The sequence below is a fragment of the Dioscorea cayenensis genome, chromosome 18 (genome assembly GCF_009730915.1).
Source record: "Dioscorea cayenensis subsp. rotundata cultivar TDr96_F1 chromosome 18, TDr96_F1_v2_PseudoChromosome.rev07_lg8_w22 25.fasta, whole genome shotgun sequence".
NCBI lineage: Eukaryota > Viridiplantae > Streptophyta > Magnoliopsida > Dioscoreales > Dioscoreaceae > Dioscorea > Dioscorea cayenensis.
In genome coordinates this window covers 22,742,998-22,761,839 of record NC_052488.1, presented here as the reverse complement: position 1 = coordinate 22,761,839, position 18,842 = coordinate 22,742,998, and the positions used below count along the sequence as shown (strand labels likewise).

The window sequence follows — 18,842 nt, the reverse complement described above, 5'->3', positions numbered from 1 at the left end:
TGGCACAACCTCGATCTCCATCAGTACGGAAGCTGCTAAAATGATTTAGTGAGAACATCTTGGAAGAAGGGCCAGGAACGGAAGGGAGGTGGAGAGTAAGTCTCTAATTATGGGCATTGATCATTGAGAATTCTTATAAATATTAGGCCATAAATTTGATAGTTCACAAATATTCACCCAATGATCTTCTCAAGAAAACATAAAGGCATTATCCTTGATTACCGAACTAACACGGGCCCTCAAAACACGAAGGAAAAAAAAAAAATTTGATGAGGATGATGATGATACATGTTCCAGATGGTCTTGAATCGGTAATAATTAAATTGAATAATTTGAGCACCGCATCAACTGGTTCTAAACGACTACAAGTTCTTTCATTTTTAAAAATTGATGTACTGTAACTTGACAACACAATAAATAAAAAAAATTCTTTTTCAAGCTTTTGGTATTTTTGACTTTTTGCCTAGCTAGGATTTGGACAGCTCTTTACTATTTTTGTCACTACATGAACTTATGGTGTGAATCTTGGAATCCACTATCCAGCGAGTGATCCGTTGTCCGTAATACTGTTATTTTGTTTTGTTCTGCTTTTATTTATTTATTTATTTATTTATTTATTTTTTAATAAAAATGCACTGATTTATTAAAAACGAGAAAAAAATACAAATTGCTAAATCCCCTCACCAGAAGTGAGGGGATATATTTTTCATATTCATTAAACTACTACTCTTTAGTAATTCTCATTTGGGGCTTTTGACACTTGCTCATTCTTGTGACTTGCAGTGGGATTCATATGAACAGATAGGAACAAGCTTTTTTAACAAAGGTAATAACTCATGATGCACGCAATCAGCATAAGCTTGTGATTCTCCAGTCTTATGATACTCATTTCCTAACTCCACATGTACAGCCAAATAATTTTCAAAATAACATTTCAGATTTTAGTTTTCTGATGAAATACAAGTCATATTCACTTGGCCCAGATATTTTTTTTTTCTCACTTGATCCCACACCGGCCACCGTCAATGCCAAACTATTCTTAGCAACAGCCATGAATTCTCTGTTTTTTCATTTATGTTATTCTGACCTTTCCACACCAAGAACTTATGGGCTTTGATTGAGTCTCACGTGGTGAGCTATGCCCCCTACAAGTCATAAATAATACATGATAAACAAACCAAACTGCAAGTGTATTTGTCAAGCCATGATGTCCAAGTCTTTGGTTTTCATCTTTCTTGTGCAGCTTGCTGTCTCCTCTGAAGATGGTTTCATCTTCAATGGATTCAAAGGTGCAGGTGCAAACTTTAGCCTTGGTGGCCTTGGAGAAATCACTTCTGAAGACCTTTTGAGGTTGACTAATTATACAAAGGAAGGCATGGGGCATGCCTTCTATTCCATACCAATTAACTTGAAGAAATCCTCAAATGGTACTATCCTACCCTTCTCTACTACTTTTGTCTTTGCTATACAACCCAAAGGTGAGGATGCGAATGGTCATGGGCTAGCTTTTGCAATATCCTCCCCGAAGGACATCTCTGAAGCCATGCCCAGCCAGTATCTTGGCATTTTCAGTAATGACAGTGCCAAAGGAGAAGAACATATTTTTGCCGTTGAGTTTGACACTGTCCAGAACTTAGACTTGGGAGATATTAACGACAACCATGTTGGAATCGATATCAATAGCTTGAAGTCTGTCAACTCCACCCCTGTTTCTTATGTTGATGATAAGGATGGTGTTTTGAAGAACTTAAACTTGGTAAGTGGGAATCCGATGCAAGTGTGGATAGATTACAGTGCCATGGATATGAAGCTTGATGTTGTGATATCTCCTCTTGGTGTCCCTAAACCAAAACACTCACTCTTGTCTACAAAGTTGGTTAATCTCTCCACAGTCATCCTTGATGATATGTATGTAGGCTTCTCTGCTTCCAATGGAGCTGCTACATCTTCTCATTATATTCTGGGATGGAGCTTCAGCATTAATGGGAAGGCTCAAGATCTGGATATCTCACAGCTGCCTTCTCTTCCTCAACAAGGGAAAAGTAAGAAGAACCAAACACTTTTAATGGTGGCACTCCCGCTAGCTGCAGTTATACTCTTGCTTCTCTGCATCGGTGGTGTCATCCTCATTCTTAACAGAAGAAAAAAGTATGCAGAAGTGCTTGAAGAATGGGAAGTTGAGTTTGGACCTCACAGGTTCTCCTACAAGGATCTCTTCAAGGCCACCAAAGGGTTCAAAGAAGAGAATCTCCTCGGTGCTGGTGGCTTCGGTCAGGTTTATAAAGGCCTGCTTCCTGGCTCTAAGATGGAGATTGCAGTGAAGAAGATCTCCCATGAATCAAGACAAGGAATGAGAGAGTTTGTATCAGAGATTGTCAGCATGGGAAGACTGAGACATCGCAACTTAGTACAGCTGCTGGGCTACTGCCGGCGTCAAGGGGAGCTCCTTCTGGTCTATGATTTCATGCCCAATGGAAGCCTTGACAAGTTCCTCTTCGACAAAACAACGCCGTCACTGAGCTGGTCTCAGAGGTTTCAAGTGATCAAAGGTGTCGCTTCTGGTCTTCTATACTTGCATGAAGAGTGGGAACAAGTAGTGATTCACAGAGACATCAAGGCTAGCAACATTTTACTAGATTTTGAATTCAATGCAAAAGTGAGTGACTTTGGCCTGGCAAGACTGTATGATCATGGCTCTAATCCTCAGACAACACGCATCGTTGGAACAATCGGTTATCTAGCACCAGAGCTTAGTAAAACAGGCAAGGCCACTGTCAGCACAGACATGTATGCCTTTGGCACGTTCCTCCTAGAGGTTGCCTGTGGAAGAAGGCCATTAGAGGTGCGCAGCGTTGGGAGAACTTGTAGACTTGTTTGACATGGTTCTTGATTGCTGGAAGAAAGGTGCGATTTTGAATGCAAAGGATCCAAAGCTGGGGAGTGATTATGTAGCAGAGGAGGTGGAGTTGGTGTTGAAGCTTGGCTTGTCATGTTCACACCCTGAACCAACAAGTAGGCCGAGCATGAGGCAGGTGATGCGCATCTTGGAAGGCGACGTCCCACTGCAGCACTCACCAGACGGCCTACAAGCTAGTGCTTCAGCTGTAAGCTATGATGATTCCTTTGATAATGTCGTCTTATCATATCCATCCATGTCTGATACCACAGGTGGAACGGAGTCAACTAGTGAAGTCATTACTCTAATACACTCTGATGCATAAGATTACTAGTTTACTGTGAATGCTTCTATGTTATCCTGTAATACTTTGCTTTTGATCTCTTATTTCTGTCTGTAAATTCAAGAAAAGACGACATATGAAGTTTTAATGCAGGAATCCAATGATTAACGGAAGAATAGTAGCCTCTCACCTTCAATGCATTAAATAAGAAGACAATATAGCCCGGAGTCATTGCTAAATTAGTGAAGTCAGTCTTCCCTAACGAATATAGCACCTGTACAATCTTACACAGTACTTTGTCCAAACAAATTTATGCTGACTGAAACCGATAAGAACTCTTAATTAATAAAAACAACTAGAGATGTACACTGCATCAATTTATTGGTCTCCTGACACTTTATAAAGTTTATGAAAAGGAAGTGCCATTATGGGCATCATGTTCCACTTTGCAGTCATCATCATCATCATCATCATCATCATCCTCTGCCTCTCGACCAGCACCTTGGATTACCTCAAGATCAAGACCTGAAAATAGTTTCCATCAAAGACAACTATGTCACTTCATCAGCAGGGTGCAATTGATTCAGGTATGAAGTTAAAAATGGTACCAGAAATGAATGCCTCAGCATCCTCGTCTTTTGGATATTGTGCAAGTGGCTCACTAGCCACTGGTTGATTAAGTGACATCCAACTGGTTTCTTCTTCCAACCCACTCAGCAGTTCACTTTTCTCCACAATCCAATCATCAACAACATCAATATTGTCAACAGAAATTGGATCACATGATCTATTCTTCGAGAGTGGCCTGCAAACAATTCAAATTATCCCATTTTCAACACAGTTGATCTTGCCCAGTACGATTCAAATGCATCCTGTAATGACATGCCTAGCAAGTAATTACCTTTGTTGAAGCCGCAAGTTATAACGGACAAACTAAAAGATCACAGAGTCGTTGATGTTCTAAATAGTTTAGCCTTTGGTTATGAATTTGTTCAAAATGGAATGTGATTACGTTCACATCCCCTCGCACTGCAAGTTTGGCTGAGGATGCGTATGGCCAGTCGCGTCAGATTTGGACAACCTCCTCCATAAGTTGACCACCATTCAGCTGAGAAAAGTTGAACAAGTATCTGTAAAGAATGAGACAATGGGGCAAGAAGAATTGTATGCACTTGCAGCACATAATTTCTCTCACCTGGAAGTAAAGTATGCCTTGCTCTGACTGCCATCTTTCTGCCGAAGTCCCCTGCAGCACTCTTGTATAGATTCAGCTCCTTCTGGATCTTATCTTGGACTTTTGGCTCGGGAACTAATCTTTCAATGCAATCCAGCATGCCTGATGAGATCTCATTCGATATTTGCCCTTGAAGGTTGTAGAAGAAGAGAGGGTTGAGGAAAAATCCTGCCGCATAAAGTGGACGAGCCAATTGTCTATTCCACCTCCAATCAATAATCTTCCAGTAAGGCATGTAAATGTTCTTCTTCATCAACTCTTTCTTTATCACATCTTTGGCTTGGTACATACCCACATAAACATAGCCAATGGTTGGTCTCCTATTGCTGTCAACTAAATTTAGAACTCTCACAAGTGGTTCTGTTATTCGAACAACCATAGCACATGAAGACCAAAATGTTGAGCTACTGACAAGATTAGTCATTGCAATCCCTGCTGGCCTCTTATAAAAAGGGCAGTCCGCCCACTCCTCTGAAGTAATCATAGCGTGAAGTTCATCCTTCAAAGTAGTCATGGTTTTCAACGTGATGAAATTCATTGCAGCACGAAATTCCCCAAGAACTATCAAATCCCTTCCATTTGTGTACCTTTTCATCATATTCAAAACATCTGCATGATTGTAGATGAATCCTGTAATGGATTTGGCATTCTCAATAATCATACTTATGTCATCTAACTTGCTGATATCATCTAGCATTGCATCAATACACCGAGACGCACATGGAGTCCAGAACAAAGTAGGGAAGGTCTCAGACAACCTTTTCCCAGCAAGAACATGGACCTCCGAGTTATTAGTGACTACCTGAACGACATTTCTCTCCCCAACCTGTTCCACCACATGTTTGAGCAACTCGTAGAGAGTCTCCTCCGAAGTGATTATATGCGAAGCGTCAACTGACCTGAGAAACACCATTCCCTCGGGGCAATAAACCAAGAAATTTATCAGTGTTTTGCCCATATCCGTGGTCCACTCATCAGCCAACACTGAGCAACCAGTCCGGCTCCATGTTCCTCGATAAAGCTCCATTGTTGAATTCAATTCATCAATCGATCTCTTCAAGATCCATCCACGGAAGTCATGATAAGAAGGCACTTGGAGGCCAGGTCCTGCAGATGCAATGGCGTCTACCATAGGTTGAAAATACGCTGAATTCACTGCATCCAGAGGCACACCAGCTTCAAATAAGAACCTTCCAATGGCAATATACACCTGCTCCTTGTCCATCACAGGGGCCAGATGAGACTTACTAAGCAGACCAACATCAGATGCCACAGGCGGAGCCAGAGATGGAGCAGCTTGGACATCCAATTTTGCTCTCCTTCTCCTCCCTTTCTCCACAGTTCTCAACACACCTTCCTCCTTAATCTCCACCTCGATTGTTCCCGAATCAAGCATGTCAGGCAATGACACAATAGGAATCCCAGTTGCATCCATAGCATTCCCATCAGAGAGATGATTGGCAGGACCAACCCGTGTGACCTCTTCGGCAAGCTTAAGCTTCTTCTTCTTCCTAACAGCAGCTCCATCAAGACTATCCTGCATTGCATTCTGAACCTCAGGAGGAACCTTTGGACATCGAGAGGCATTGCCTTTCTGCTTAGCTAGATGCTCCTTGATCCGATGAATTCCACCGCCGAGGAACAGCTTCATGCAATACACGCACTTGAGCTTCGTCCGGCCACCCGACCGGATCATCAGGCAATGTTTCCACGCCGGGTCATGCTTTTGCGTACCCAATTGGGAGTATCACTTCCGAAGTGGAGGCCATTTTTCATTCAATGTTGTATACCGAGCGCGCCAACCAACTAAACTAACTAACCAACTAAGTATTACCCGGGAAAAAACCATACACGTGTCAGAATATTATGTGACTAACAGGCAACTATCCTATTCGCGGGAAAACACTTGATCTAAATGATTGAGTATATATAAATAAATAAATAAATAAATAAAAGGTAAACGGGCTCGGGGAAACTTACCCGGCTTTAAGCTCTGGTTGATTTTTTAATCGCTGAGAACCAAAAGAGAGCGAAGCGGTTCGGTTTGGTATTTATAGAGAGGAGAGATATGAGAGATCTGACCGGATGAACCGGTAAGTTTAGAGGTTGGTTTGTCTCATCCGTGTCTATCCAGTGGAAATCCAGCGGTTGAGATTTGATTTGGACCGGTTCTGTGGATGAAGAACCGGATAAACCGGTTGTCTTTTGGGGATGCGGCCGGTTCCGGCTCGGATCGGCCGGCGACTCGCTCGTTCGGTCGGATTTTTTTCCTGGTTCTTTTCCATCCCCTTTTTTTTCCCCTCTTTTTCTTTGCTTTTTCTTTTTTCTTTTCTCTTTTCTTTAATTTTTTTAATTCTCGCTTTCTTCGTTCTTTGTTGAACCTGGCTACCAGAATTCTCATGGAAACGATTGAGAGCTCGTGATTTCGAGTGGTTTGGTTTTGGGATTCGTCGTTTTCCTTAGCTAGATCGTCTTTGGGCTGTTGTTTGATGGAATTACTGGGTTTTATAAGATCTTTCAAGTGTTTTAAGAATCCTGATTTCATGTATCAATCGCTTAAAATGCTCATTGAAGCAATGAAATTTGCGGTCTTTTTGGGAGTTTCAAGTCCTTGTTCATGTATTTATTATCGAGATCGATCTATAGCTTGTTCGTCATGAGCTTATTGTTCGATGGGATTTCTGGCGTTAGGACTAGGGTTTGAACTGGGGCTAGATTTGTTTATGATCATCAATTGATTTCAAGGGGATAAGCTTGAGCTGCTTTAAAAGTGAGAACTTGTTTAATATAAATTCTTAAATCTCTATGCTTTTATTTCTCAGGATTTTGTGTATGAATAGCTCTTATCTATCTTGCTTGAATCTTAACAAAGAATGACTTTTTTTTTTCTCTCATTCTTTGGCATCAATCAAATATTTAGCTTACTACTAAATAGAATTATTTTGATTGTTCAATAAACTATGCTAAGAGAGAACCTTTTTTTTTTTTGGCCTGCTTTCAACTGTTAGTTTAGAAGCTATCATAAATTCATAATAGACTTACTTTGTTTTATTGTTCTTGGAAAGGCTGTCTTGTAATAGATGCCTGGCATAACTTGCTGATGTTTTACTTAGCATTGCAGCCTTCTGTATACCAATCAATGATGCTATCACTTTCTATTCATATTTGTGGTTTCTGTTAAAACATGCTGTTGGTCTTGTGTAAGTTTCAGCCTTTTCTTCTTCTTTTCTCCTATCACTTGCACATTGAAAACTTATGCCTGTACTTGCCTGCTGTGGCAAATAATACTCACTCTTAATCATTTTAAAGTGCAGTAAAAATATGGTGATCTTTCTGGTTTTTCAATATTTTACTGTTTCTGAAATTAGGATACTAATCAAGGATAATTCTGTTATTGTATATACCTATGGATCGAATCCTAACTCCTTTTCTGGTATTTCTCTACCACCCACTGAGCATGCGGTTGTTGAGTTGTTGGACTTCCTGTTTATTTTCTTTTTCTGTTGATCATTTGCCTTCTGACAGTAGGCGTTGAGTGTTTCTTTCTTATTAGATAAATGGAGATAAAACTTAAGAGAAGGATGTTATTTATTTATTTATTTGCATTAATTTCATGACCAAGGGGTGACCAGACTACAGCACTGCTGCAAAGCATCTACATAACTTCTCTTGGCATGAATATTTGGGGATTTTTAAGAAACTGAATTCTAGCCTTTATGCTTGTTCTTCTGCAGTTGAACCATGTAGTCATGTTCCCTTTCTTTTGGGCTCCAGATTGAGATCCTGCCAAATGTGATGGGGAGGAAAATGAGCTAGCCTGGACCGAGAAGAGGAAGAGCGAATAGTACAATATTCAGTTCGAGGTTAGTTCGGCAAATTATGTGACATGTTTATTTATTTTGTTTTTATACAACAGGAATAATAATTCGTTCCCTAATCTGGACTAAATGTCAAGGACCAAAAGCGGATAGAGGTGCACTCTCCAAGATGGGATAATTCATCTCAATTCTCTTCATTAAGTTGTGCTATTTATGTCTGCATTCCTTTCCATACTTAACCAACCAGCTCTTGCACATTGAAGCTTTGGCTTTCTGGAAAAAATCTTCAAATTGCTCTTAAGCCTTCATTTGAAATTTCAAGAAGAATCTTTCAATGGCTAATAAATTTTCATTGTGTTCAGCACAAATTTATATAGAACTCATCAATAACTCATATGGCGTATAATTTCTAACTAAGCTTTTAAAGAACTTTTCTGCTTGGCGTTTTGCTTTATTGCTATGCCTTCTAGATATGGTGCTGACTCAACTGAGATAGTTTGCTTAATAAGCTTTTTTTGTGTGAATTATTACTTCACATCTTTCTTTTTTGTTTGAGAAAATTTTGCACACATTTAAAAGAATTCCAACAATTTATGTGGAATCTGAAACAGTCATTTTTAATTAGGTATATCCGGTTGAAATATAGAAAATCATGAATTATCTTGGTAGAGAAACAAAGCATGAAAAAATAGGTGGTGAAAGATACTGTGGAACATAGAAGAAGTCTTGGAGCAAGAGTTGAGGATTGTTCTTCTTTACCGCCATCCTCTTTTGGACTTTACTTATCTCACCAAACGGTCATCCCTGATTCATCCACGTGTCACATAACCCCATCCCAAAGTGTGTGGCCGTTAGGAATTCTCCAACCCAATCCACAAGCTCCTAAGCCACCAGAAAAGATGAGAGAGCTTCCCTGCACCACACTCCACTCTCTACACACCACACCAAGACTTCCTATCTGCATAAATTAGAAAAGAAAGTAGTTGGTCTGAGTGTGTTTATATATCCAACGCTTGCATTTCCCCACTTTGGCAGTCCACCCTTATCCTCTGAGAGCTTGGCCTCCGTAATTAGATCCTAAATTATGGCAGCCTCTGTTTCCAGTGTGGGAGCCGTCAACAGAGCACCGGTACTCTTGTCGTCCATGGTTGCATGACTCTGATTATGTTCATGCATGTGTCTTATTTTATTCATCTCTTTCGTATATATCTTGCTGCAGTTGAACTTGCATGGTTCCAGCTCTGGAGTTCCAGTCCCAAGCTCGGCCTTCTTTGGGAGTAGCTTGAAGAAGGTGAGCTCTGGCCCAAGCTATGGGAGACTCAGCACTGGTACTTTCAAGGTCATGGCTGCTGATCTTGATGAATCCAAGCAAACCAAAACAGATAGATGGGGACACCTTTATAGTGATACCTCGGACGATCAGCAGGACATCACCAGAGGAAAAGGGTTGGTGGACAGCCTCTTCCAAGCTCCCATGGGAGATGGAACTCACGTCGCTGTCTTGAACTCTTATGAATACATTAGTCAGGGCCTCCGCACGTAAGCCAAATTTAATAATAAGGTTTTTTTTTTTATTTTTTATAATTAGCTAGTCCTGTTATTAAAATCAAATTAATGTGTCTATGATTCACGTAGGTACAACCTTGACAACACCGTGGATGGGTTTTACATTGCTCCTGCTTTCATGGATAAGCTGGTTGTCCACATAACCAAGAATTTCATGAAGTTGCCCAACATCAAGGTAGGCACAAATAGCTCTGTTTTTTACTCTTTTAACTTTGCATCACTAAAAAGTACACATGTATAGGTTCCCCTTATTCTCGGAATTTGGGGAGGCAAAGGACAGGGGAAATCCTTCCAATGCGAGCTTGTCTTTGCTAAGATGGGGATCAAGTAAGTTATATGCATGTACACTTGGCCTCTCTAGAATCTGGAGCTCTGTACTCACACATCTGTGAATTCTTGTCTTTAGCCCAATCATGATGAGTGCCGGAGAACTGGAAAGTGGGAATGCCGGAGAGCCTGCAAAGTTAATCAGACAAAGATATCGTGAGGCGGCAGATTTGATTGCCAAGGGGAAAATGTGCGCGCTATTCATCAACGATCTTGATGCAGGAGCGGGAAGGATGGGTGGCACAACTCAATACACAGTGAACAACCAGATGGTTAATGCGACTCTGATGAACATTGCCGATTGCCCAACCAATGTGCAGCTCCCCGGAATGTATAACAAGCAAGAGAATGCTCGTGTACCGATCATCGTCACCGGCAATGACTTCTCCACATTGTATGCGCCTCTTATCCGTGACGGTCGTATGGAGAAGTTCTACTGGGCACCAACCAGAGAGGACCGTATTGGTGTCTGCACTGGTATCTTCAGGACTGACAATGTACCCAAGGAGGACATTGTCAAGCTTGTTGATGCATTCCCTGGCCAGTCCATTGGTAATATATATATATATATATATATATATATATGCATACATAGTAATTGTTGCAAGACTGAAACGTAGCTCTGATTGTGTGGCTTGATTGGCAGACTTTTTTGGAGCACTGAGAGCCCGGGTTTATGATGATGAAGTGAGGAACTGGATTGCAGACCTGGGAGTTGACAAGGTTGGTAAGAGGCTGGTGAACTCTAGAGAGGGACCTCCCACATTTGAACAGCCAAAGATGACACTGGAGAAGCTTATGGAGTACGGTAACATGCTTGTGAAGGAGCAGGAGAATGTGAAGAGGGTGCAATTGGCTGACAAGTACTTGAGCGAGGCTGCTCTTGGAGATGCCAATGAGGATGCCTTGCAGACTGGAACATTCTATGGTTAGAACTTGTGGTGTATTCCTTCCAGTTTCCTGTTACTAGGATTTCACTCTGCCGAATTTTACATGACTCTCTGTTTTTTCCTTGTATGTATCACCAGGACAAGCTGCCCAACAAGTGCAAATCCCAGTTCCACAGGGTTGTACTGACCCTTCGGCCGCCAACTTTGATCCCACCGCCAGGAGTGATGATGGGAGCTGTACATACCAGCTCTGAGACATCTCTTCCTCTAGTATCTCTGCTGCTTGATACTAGATACTGTTTCTCATTGAAGGTTGTTGAATGGTAGTTCTAAATTATGTGTTTTTCTATGCCCAGGTCTTGTAATTTCAGTCTTATGAACTGATAATAATTGAAGAACATTTAGTGAATTATCAATGCTCAATCCAACTCAATACTGGCTTTTTTTTCCTTATACTGTCTTAAGTTATTGTTGTCCAAACTCTAGCAACATCTTCCCAACAAGCCCCCAGCTGCAAACACATTGCCTGGCAGAACATGAGCACCCAGTCCTAGTAGAGCTCTGTAGACTCTTCATAAGCAACTTCAGATGAGAATAAAAACAATAATATCTTCTCAGCTTGAGAAACCTCTATAGCACCTTCTCATCATCTCACCATATGAGAATGCTCAGCAATAACAGAGTTACATTACAATGAACTAATTTGCCATTGAGTTAAATCTTGAGAGCTTGAGAAGGAGCTACTAAGGAGGCTGTAAATATGTCACAGTATTAAATCCAATGCCACAGCCCTTCATCTCCCTTACTAACTCCATTGCATCTCCAGACATTCGTTCAAGTGCGTGTCAACCAACACAGGCCCCACAACTACGTTAGAGCAAAAATTTAGTGCTTGAAACCAAGATGTAGTGCAGCACAGCGCTGTCCGCCGGAAATTCTACTCAAGCACATGATACTAAAGCACCAGAAAACTAGTCGTACTGGGAGGAACACCAGGCCTAATCATCTCGTCAAAGATACGCACAACAAGATGTGGTCTGTTAGAGTAACATAATACTTGTATTCATATAGTATATTTATGTGTATATACATACTCATGTGTACATCATTTGTGTATATATATGGGTTGTTGCTCTAATGAAATTCATTCCATTCTTTCATCCTTTATCTATCTATCTATCATGGTCTTTGGGATTGGGAGTAGCTATAGTTAAGAAAGTTCCATGAGATATTGTTCTTTTTGAGGCATTACGTCGAACACCTGTTGTGCGTGTTCCAAACGATGGCCTTCGGAGTAGATGTCGCCATGACGGCGGGGGCGGTTTGGTGTTCAGGAGATGGCGCTGAGCATGATTTATTATTTATTTTGCATTTTTATGTTACACGTGAGTACTGTAAAAAAATAATATATATTAGAAAAATATCTGGTCATTAGTAATAAAGATAAAAAATAATAATAATTTTCAGTCAAAATATAAAACAAATAAAGATTTAAATATATATATATATATATATATTGGATAAACTATAATTGATTGATAATATAAAAAAATTAGATTAAAAACAACCCACGAGGATAGAAATCTGGTAAACTCAAATATCTTAAAATTTTTTTGGACGATTAAGCTCAAACATCTTTTATTTAAAGGATTATAAAAAATATAGATAGATACATATGGAGATGCACCAGTTGCGGTGCTTTACATATCTCCTAGAAAAATCTTCTTGCCATGTAACTCTGGAGGAATAAAACCATTACAATGAATGAATTTAGTAATCAATGTCTTGCCCATGGTATCTTATTTTATTTCAACAACCAATGTATGATATCTTATTTAATACATAAACATTCAGACGAAGTAGTTCTTTTAGCTTTTGTGGTGTCCAACTGCCTTTTGTGGGTTTGGGTGACCTTTTCTCTTCATTTTGTTCCACATCCCAGTGAATCCCTGTAGTCTCTTCTTTTTTAATATATGCGGTTTATTTATTTATTTTAAAAAATTAACAGTATAAATTCATAATATAATTATCTTGAAACATCAAACTCAATCTCTACTTTCTAGACTTATCCACTGATTTGTGAAATATACCCACAACCTCAAATCGGAGTAGAGACTTTTTTTCATCCCTTTCACAATGCTACATAGGATATATATAGGATAAATGATTTAAAAAAAAAAAATGGATAAAACTCTCCTATTAAAAACAAGTCACAGAATAAATGATTCACTTGTGGCAAATGTGATCTAAACATTATTAGTATTTTTTTTAGACTGATCTTCGGTTATGATGTTTTTTCATTCTCAGTGGATTGCATGTCCTCTTTTCGTACTTAATTGTGTTCATTTTGATTCTTCCTTAATTTATATGTTAGTCCTTATCTTCTACCTTTATTGGGATATATCTAATTTCCTGTACCTGTTCTTATGGTTTTCAACAAAGTTTTAATTTATCTAATTTTTATAAAAAGGATAAAAAAATAAAAAAAAACAAAAACAAAAAGAACATGCAAGAGAGATTCTCCATGTGCAAAGAGAGAGACTACAACTCCACCATATAACTAACTCTACAAACCCTACAAAAGCATGGCTTCTGAACAACCTTTTAATTTATATAATCTTCTTTTAATTTCCACAGATCTTATAAGTGTCGGTGACGACAACCCAAAGAGCAAAGCAAAGAACATATGCAAAATTATAACTAGTTAAAGTAAAAGCCAAATAATAATAATAAAAGAAAAATAAGTAAAGAACCATAGAAAAAGTAACAAGATAATGTGTGTAAAACCTCGGAATAGAAGGAGTCAAGTGGATTAGTGGATCACTCCTCCCACTATAAACTAACTTCATTAGCATGCTTCGTGGTAACGAAACCCCAGGAGCCACTCTCTCAAACTTCACAAACACACTCCAAAACAAACTCCAGAGAACCAAAAAAAAAACTATGATCAAAATGGCAACTTCTAAACAAACACATATCCTTCTTCTCCTCTTCTTCTGCTTCTTTTACTCAGTATCAATGGCATTGTCAAGTGAGATTTAGTAGCAGTACTTCATTAATTCTTTATATATGTTTTAATTTTAGAGTTCTCTTTTAAACTCATCTTTTATATATGTTTATCATGGCTTTCAGTTTCAGACAAGATTCAGCTGATAATGGTGAACAACTGCAACTACAGTGTGTGGCCAGGAACACTCGGTAGCTCCGGCCAACAAACGCCTGGAAATGGTGGGTTCCATCTGGGCATAGGAGAAGAAGCAGTGTTTGAAGTTCCTAATGGTTGGTCAGGGAGAGTATGGGGGAGACAAGGCTGTTGGTTTGATGAGAATGGAAAAGGTTACTGTGAAACTGGAGACTGTGGAGGAATGCTGCATTGCAGTGGCACTGGAGGTAAACCACCAGCTACAGTTGTTGAGATGACCCTTGGGACATCTAAGTCTCCAATTCATTTCTATGATGTTAGTTTAGTGGATGGGTTTAATCTCCCGGTGGCCATGTCACCAATTGGTGGAGGGGTTGGGTGTGGAGTGGCTGAGTGTGAGGTTGATCTCAACGTGTGTTGTCCTTCAAGGTTTGAGGTGAAGGTGAATGGAAAGGTGGTGGGGTGTAAGAGTGCATGTTTGGCTTTGAATACGGCTAAGTATTGTTGTACTGGAGATTATGCTTCCCCTACGATTTGTAAGCCTACCCTCTTCTCGCATCTCTTCAAGGCTATTTGTCCCAAAGCTTATAGTTATGCCTTTGATGATTCTTCTAGTCTTAATATGTGTAAGGCCAGGCATTACCTCATTACTTTCTGTCCTCCTAGAAGGTAGAACAAGTATGGCATTACTTCTATGTGTTAGTTTGTTAGTTGTGTGGTTTTTCTTTTTTCTTTTTCTTTTTTTATTAGTGAGTTTACTAGCTTGTAATTATATATATATGCTTATTTTTTTAGTGAATGAATTGTTATTGCTTATTCAAGAAGGGCACAAAAAGTTTGAGAAAGAAAAAGGATCAAAGGAGATGGGACACTTCAATCCTTCTAGGCCTTTTAAAGTGTGTCACAACAACTAGTGTTCACAAAAGCACTAACCAAAGTACTGATATAATCTTTTTTTTCTACAAACCAAAAGAAAAAGAAACGTACTAGGATAACTGAACTGAACAATCAAGGGCAAAAACAAATGTTACATTCCAAGCATGAGAATGAGAATGAAGAGAATGCAGAGAATACCCTTTAATCATTTTGGTTGGAAGGATTTTAGCTCCCTCCTGAAGGGCCTGCACCTAACAGCAGCGGAGCTAGTTTTCTTCTTGTCAACGTCAGAATCTGACCTCTCTTCTGATGGAGGTTTTGCGGTCCAGGCCCGAAGCGGTGGCTCAAAAAATTTGCCAGCAACATCAGGGGGAGGCTGGGATGTATCTTCCCCGGGAAGGACTACAAGGCCCTTGTCTCGAAGTGATGATGGTTCATTGTAGCATGCATTCCAAAGAGAGTCCACAAGTTGTCTCTCCTCCCTGGCAGCACCTAAGTCCTCTGGTGTCATTGAGCTGATGCCCTCGATCCGATCCTGTAGAACTTGCTTCAGCTTATCTTCTTCTGCCAACACTGCATTGCTTTCTGATGTCCTGTCACGAGCAATCTCTAAAAGGCCACCTAAAGCAGCTTCTCGGACATCCGAATCTTCGCTGGAAGCAAGATGCATCATAATGCGAGGAAATCCAAGTTCTTTGACAATATTGCAGTCTGAATTGTTCTCTTGAAGAAGATATTGAATTAGGTTGAGTGCCTTTCTGGTAAATATTATCATTAAATTGTTAGTAAATGTGTAGAACCACAAAAGGATGGCATGAGATGAGAAAAATAAAAGCAAGCTAATTGTTGTTGAGCATACACGCCAAAACATTAAACGTTATTTTTGGTGAAGCTATTGTGCCATTTTTCATGAACCCATTGTGCCACTGCTTAAAAGTGATTGTGCCACTGCTTAAAAGTGATTGTGCCCCATCGCAAAGCCAGTTAAACTTAAATTAACAGAGGATGCAATTTCGAAGGAAGTAAAGTACCTTTGGGATCTGGCGTTTGCAGAACCTAATGCATCTCTCAGTGCCCCATAACCATTTGCGAGGCGAAATGCAGCAATTCCTGGTTTGTTATGCCGAATCAAAGCTGGAGATCATCAAACAAACAAACAATATTAAACTGTCAGCCCCAAAATTTTGAAAGCACAAGAATATCCTGAGAATGTGATACATGAATGCTGGCTACTCACAGGATATTGCACCCAGTGATTTTGTGCGGACAGTTTCATCAGGATCAGAGGTGAAATTTGATAGAAGAGGTTCTAATCCATTAGCTTCCATCACAAGCTGTTGGCTTTTGGGATTGTTCTGTACAATGGTGGTCACAACTTCTGCAGCCTTTGCTCGTATGCCAGCATTGGAATTTTTCAAGTAACCCAACAGAGGCACCAAGCCACCAATGGAATGCAAGTCTGTTGGAGAATAGCACGAAACAGAATAAGGAACCATATATTAAGATAGAAACACCATATTTTCACTAGAATTAAAAAGAGACTTCATAGCATAGCATAGACTTCTCTTGTCCTAAGAGAAGAGAGGTGACCTCCCTGTGGATGAAATTAAGGATGGCCTTGCTCTTCTAAAATGCAAGTGTCGGAAGGAAACAAAATAAAAATTTTGGAGGGGTGGAAATGTGTTCTGAAACATCTTACCCAGCATCACCTTTTCATCCAAAGACAGAAATTGGGATGATGAAATGCCTTAGAATTTTGGCACCCCAAAGAGTTTATTTTGTCTTTTACATTTGGGGTTTGTTAAGAGAGAGCAGTCACAATAGAAGCTCTTGAATTTAAAAATCTCGGCAACATTCACCGGCATACATATGCTAGACTGTAACACTTAAAACTAGTGTTCACTTGTCAAGAAAGTTCGCACTTGATATTTCTCTATTTTGGTGAAACCATAATTCATTGTCTTTCACCATAAAGCCTTTAACAACATCATAGCTATTTGAATTTTAAAAAAAATTATGTATATATATATAACCCAACTAAAATTTGAGCTGATTGGCAAGCAAAGAGAAGATAATTATTTAAAGATGCTTCTCCTGGATGGAGATTGCACTCCTAGAGGCTAGAACAAGATGATAAAGTCTCAAATATATTAGCTTTAATGATGAATTGCTTCTAAGTTCTAATCAAAGCAAACCAAGAATCACAGCATGGATGGCAAAAGACAATCTTACAACAAGTAGTTATGTTTCAATAGCTACTTCAGGGCATAAGGCATTAATCTACTTCAATTTAACAAGCTCATAAGCATCTCTCTTATAATCATATAATATTTAGAACTAAACTATAGCAGCATAAACTGAGATCAAAAGCTATTTAGCATCATGAACCTTATCAGCTGCCTGCATACCTTATGAGATCGGATTTGTAGCTGATTATCCAGAAGGCCCACAACCATATAATACATATACCCTAAAGTCCTTTGTATAAATCGTATTTCAAATGAGAATAGTGCCAGTTAAGAAATTTCTGATACATGATTGAATTCAAGAATAATTTGTGTGTCACTATGATTTTTACTTATTAAATCATTATAACAATAGAAAATTGGATCCTCACCTCAAACAAGAAAAAAAAATAACAAATAAAAGCAAGAGGTACATATCGCAACAATTTGGAAACAAGATACAGCACAGCAAGAGTATGAAGAAAGCTGAAGCGTACCATTGGCCATGTCAATAGATTCCACATGTTCTTGAAGCTCATCCAACATATCTGCAAAGCAAGGAACCTGATTACTCCCAGGATTAACGAGCATAAAACAAACAATCACAGCTAAAACCGATGGATTTCTCACAAACATTAATTATAGTGCCCAAATTTGTTATCAAGATCAAAGCTTTCCTTTAGTTAGGAATGAAACTCTATCAAAAGCTACTCGTCTCAAATCCCTCCATAGAATCGCCTTACCTTGAATATCAGCAGGAGTAACACCTTGCGCCTCCAAGACATCCTCTGGGGTTTTCATAACTAGGGTTATCTCCTTCATCCGCTTAACAACATCCACCGACTGCGCCTGCATCGCCTCCATGAACCATTTCCGATCCTCTTCACTAAACCAACAAAAATCAAAACCCAAAACAACAAACATATCTCAAAACCAAAAGGAAACCAGATCGAAGTCAAAGATAAACCTGAGATTACGAGGGGGATTGGTGCCATCAGAGTGGGCAAGGCTCCACTTCAGCAACCCATCCCACTTCACTCCATCGCCGGCCATCGTCTCTACGATCTACGCTCCTTCAAACAACGAGCACTTCCAGATTGAAATTCAAACAAGGGCTTCGAATTGAGATATAAATAGCAATGAGATCGCCGTCTCTGAAACCTTCGCGCGCGGGTGAGAATGGAGAGGTTTCTTCTAGATATCACAAGAACACTCTAGAAACATCATCGCCGTCTAAAATCAATCTAACGGTTTACACTCACCTATTCTCTCCTAATTCTGATCTCGAAGCATCATCACCATGTCTTTTGTCTTACCATTCCAAAATCATTCCAAATTTTGTGTGTGTGTATATATACGTGTGCAGTGACGGGCAAAAAATAGAAAATGGGATTAATATTATTGTGTATTTTTTTAGTTTTTTTCTAATTATATATTAAATACTTTTAAACTCAAACTAAAAAAAATTGCAACGCAAAAAATATTTTTAATAAATTCTAGTATTAAGAAAAAAAAATTTAACCCATGAAAATTGTAGTGATTTATTATAAAACTTTGTTAGAAAAAAATTGCACTAATGTAATAG

The 18,842-nt window shown here is 39.3% G+C and overlaps 4 protein-coding genes and 1 pseudogene across 4 annotated transcripts; 3 read left to right on the top strand and 2 right to left on the bottom strand.

Moving 5' to 3' along the window:
• The first annotated feature begins 757 nt into the window (after positions 1-757).
• On the top strand, positions 758-3,234 carry LOC120281877 (annotated as a pseudogene).
• A 273-nt stretch (positions 3,235-3,507) lies between these two features.
• LOC120281879 lies at positions 3,508-6,622 on the bottom strand. Its single transcript, XM_039288574.1, has 5 exons — positions 6,394-6,622; positions 4,375-6,236; positions 4,081-4,287; positions 3,788-3,984; positions 3,508-3,704 (listed from the first exon to the last, which is right to left on the bottom strand). Exons 2-3 carry the CDS (start codon positions 6,107-6,109, stop codon positions 4,172-4,174), a joined length of 1,851 nt encoding a protein of 616 aa, XP_039144508.1. The 5' UTR covers positions 6,110-6,236; positions 6,394-6,622; the 3' UTR covers positions 3,508-3,704; positions 3,788-3,984; positions 4,081-4,171.
• A 2,577-nt stretch (positions 6,623-9,199) lies between these two features.
• Positions 9,200-11,447, top strand: LOC120281880 (ribulose bisphosphate carboxylase/oxygenase activase, chloroplastic-like). The gene is made up of 7 exons (XM_039288575.1): positions 9,200-9,360; positions 9,451-9,770; positions 9,867-9,972; positions 10,039-10,124; positions 10,204-10,676; positions 10,771-11,052; positions 11,153-11,447. The coding sequence occupies exons 1-7, from the start codon at positions 9,316-9,318 to the stop codon at positions 11,266-11,268; spliced, it is 1,428 nt and encodes a 475-aa protein (XP_039144509.1). The 5' UTR covers positions 9,200-9,315; the 3' UTR covers positions 11,269-11,447.
• Positions 11,448-13,893: 2,446 nt separating this feature from the next.
• On the top strand, positions 13,894-14,916 carry LOC120282395 (thaumatin-like protein). The gene is made up of 2 exons (XM_039289202.1): positions 13,894-14,045; positions 14,147-14,916. The coding sequence occupies exons 1-2, from the start codon at positions 13,958-13,960 to the stop codon at positions 14,827-14,829; spliced, it is 771 nt and encodes a 256-aa protein (XP_039145136.1). The 5' UTR covers positions 13,894-13,957; the 3' UTR covers positions 14,830-14,916.
• Positions 14,917-14,992: 76 nt separating this feature from the next.
• Positions 14,993-18,538, bottom strand: LOC120282394 (hsp70-binding protein 1-like). Its single transcript, XM_039289201.1, is given in 7 exon segments — positions 14,993-15,299; positions 15,301-15,790; positions 16,064-16,166; positions 16,270-16,491; positions 17,755-17,805; positions 18,001-18,143; positions 18,225-18,538. Coding segments are annotated over 7 exon segments (1,137 nt in total). The 5' UTR covers positions 18,311-18,538; the 3' UTR covers positions 14,993-15,257.
• Positions 18,539-18,842: the final 304 nt, after the last annotated feature.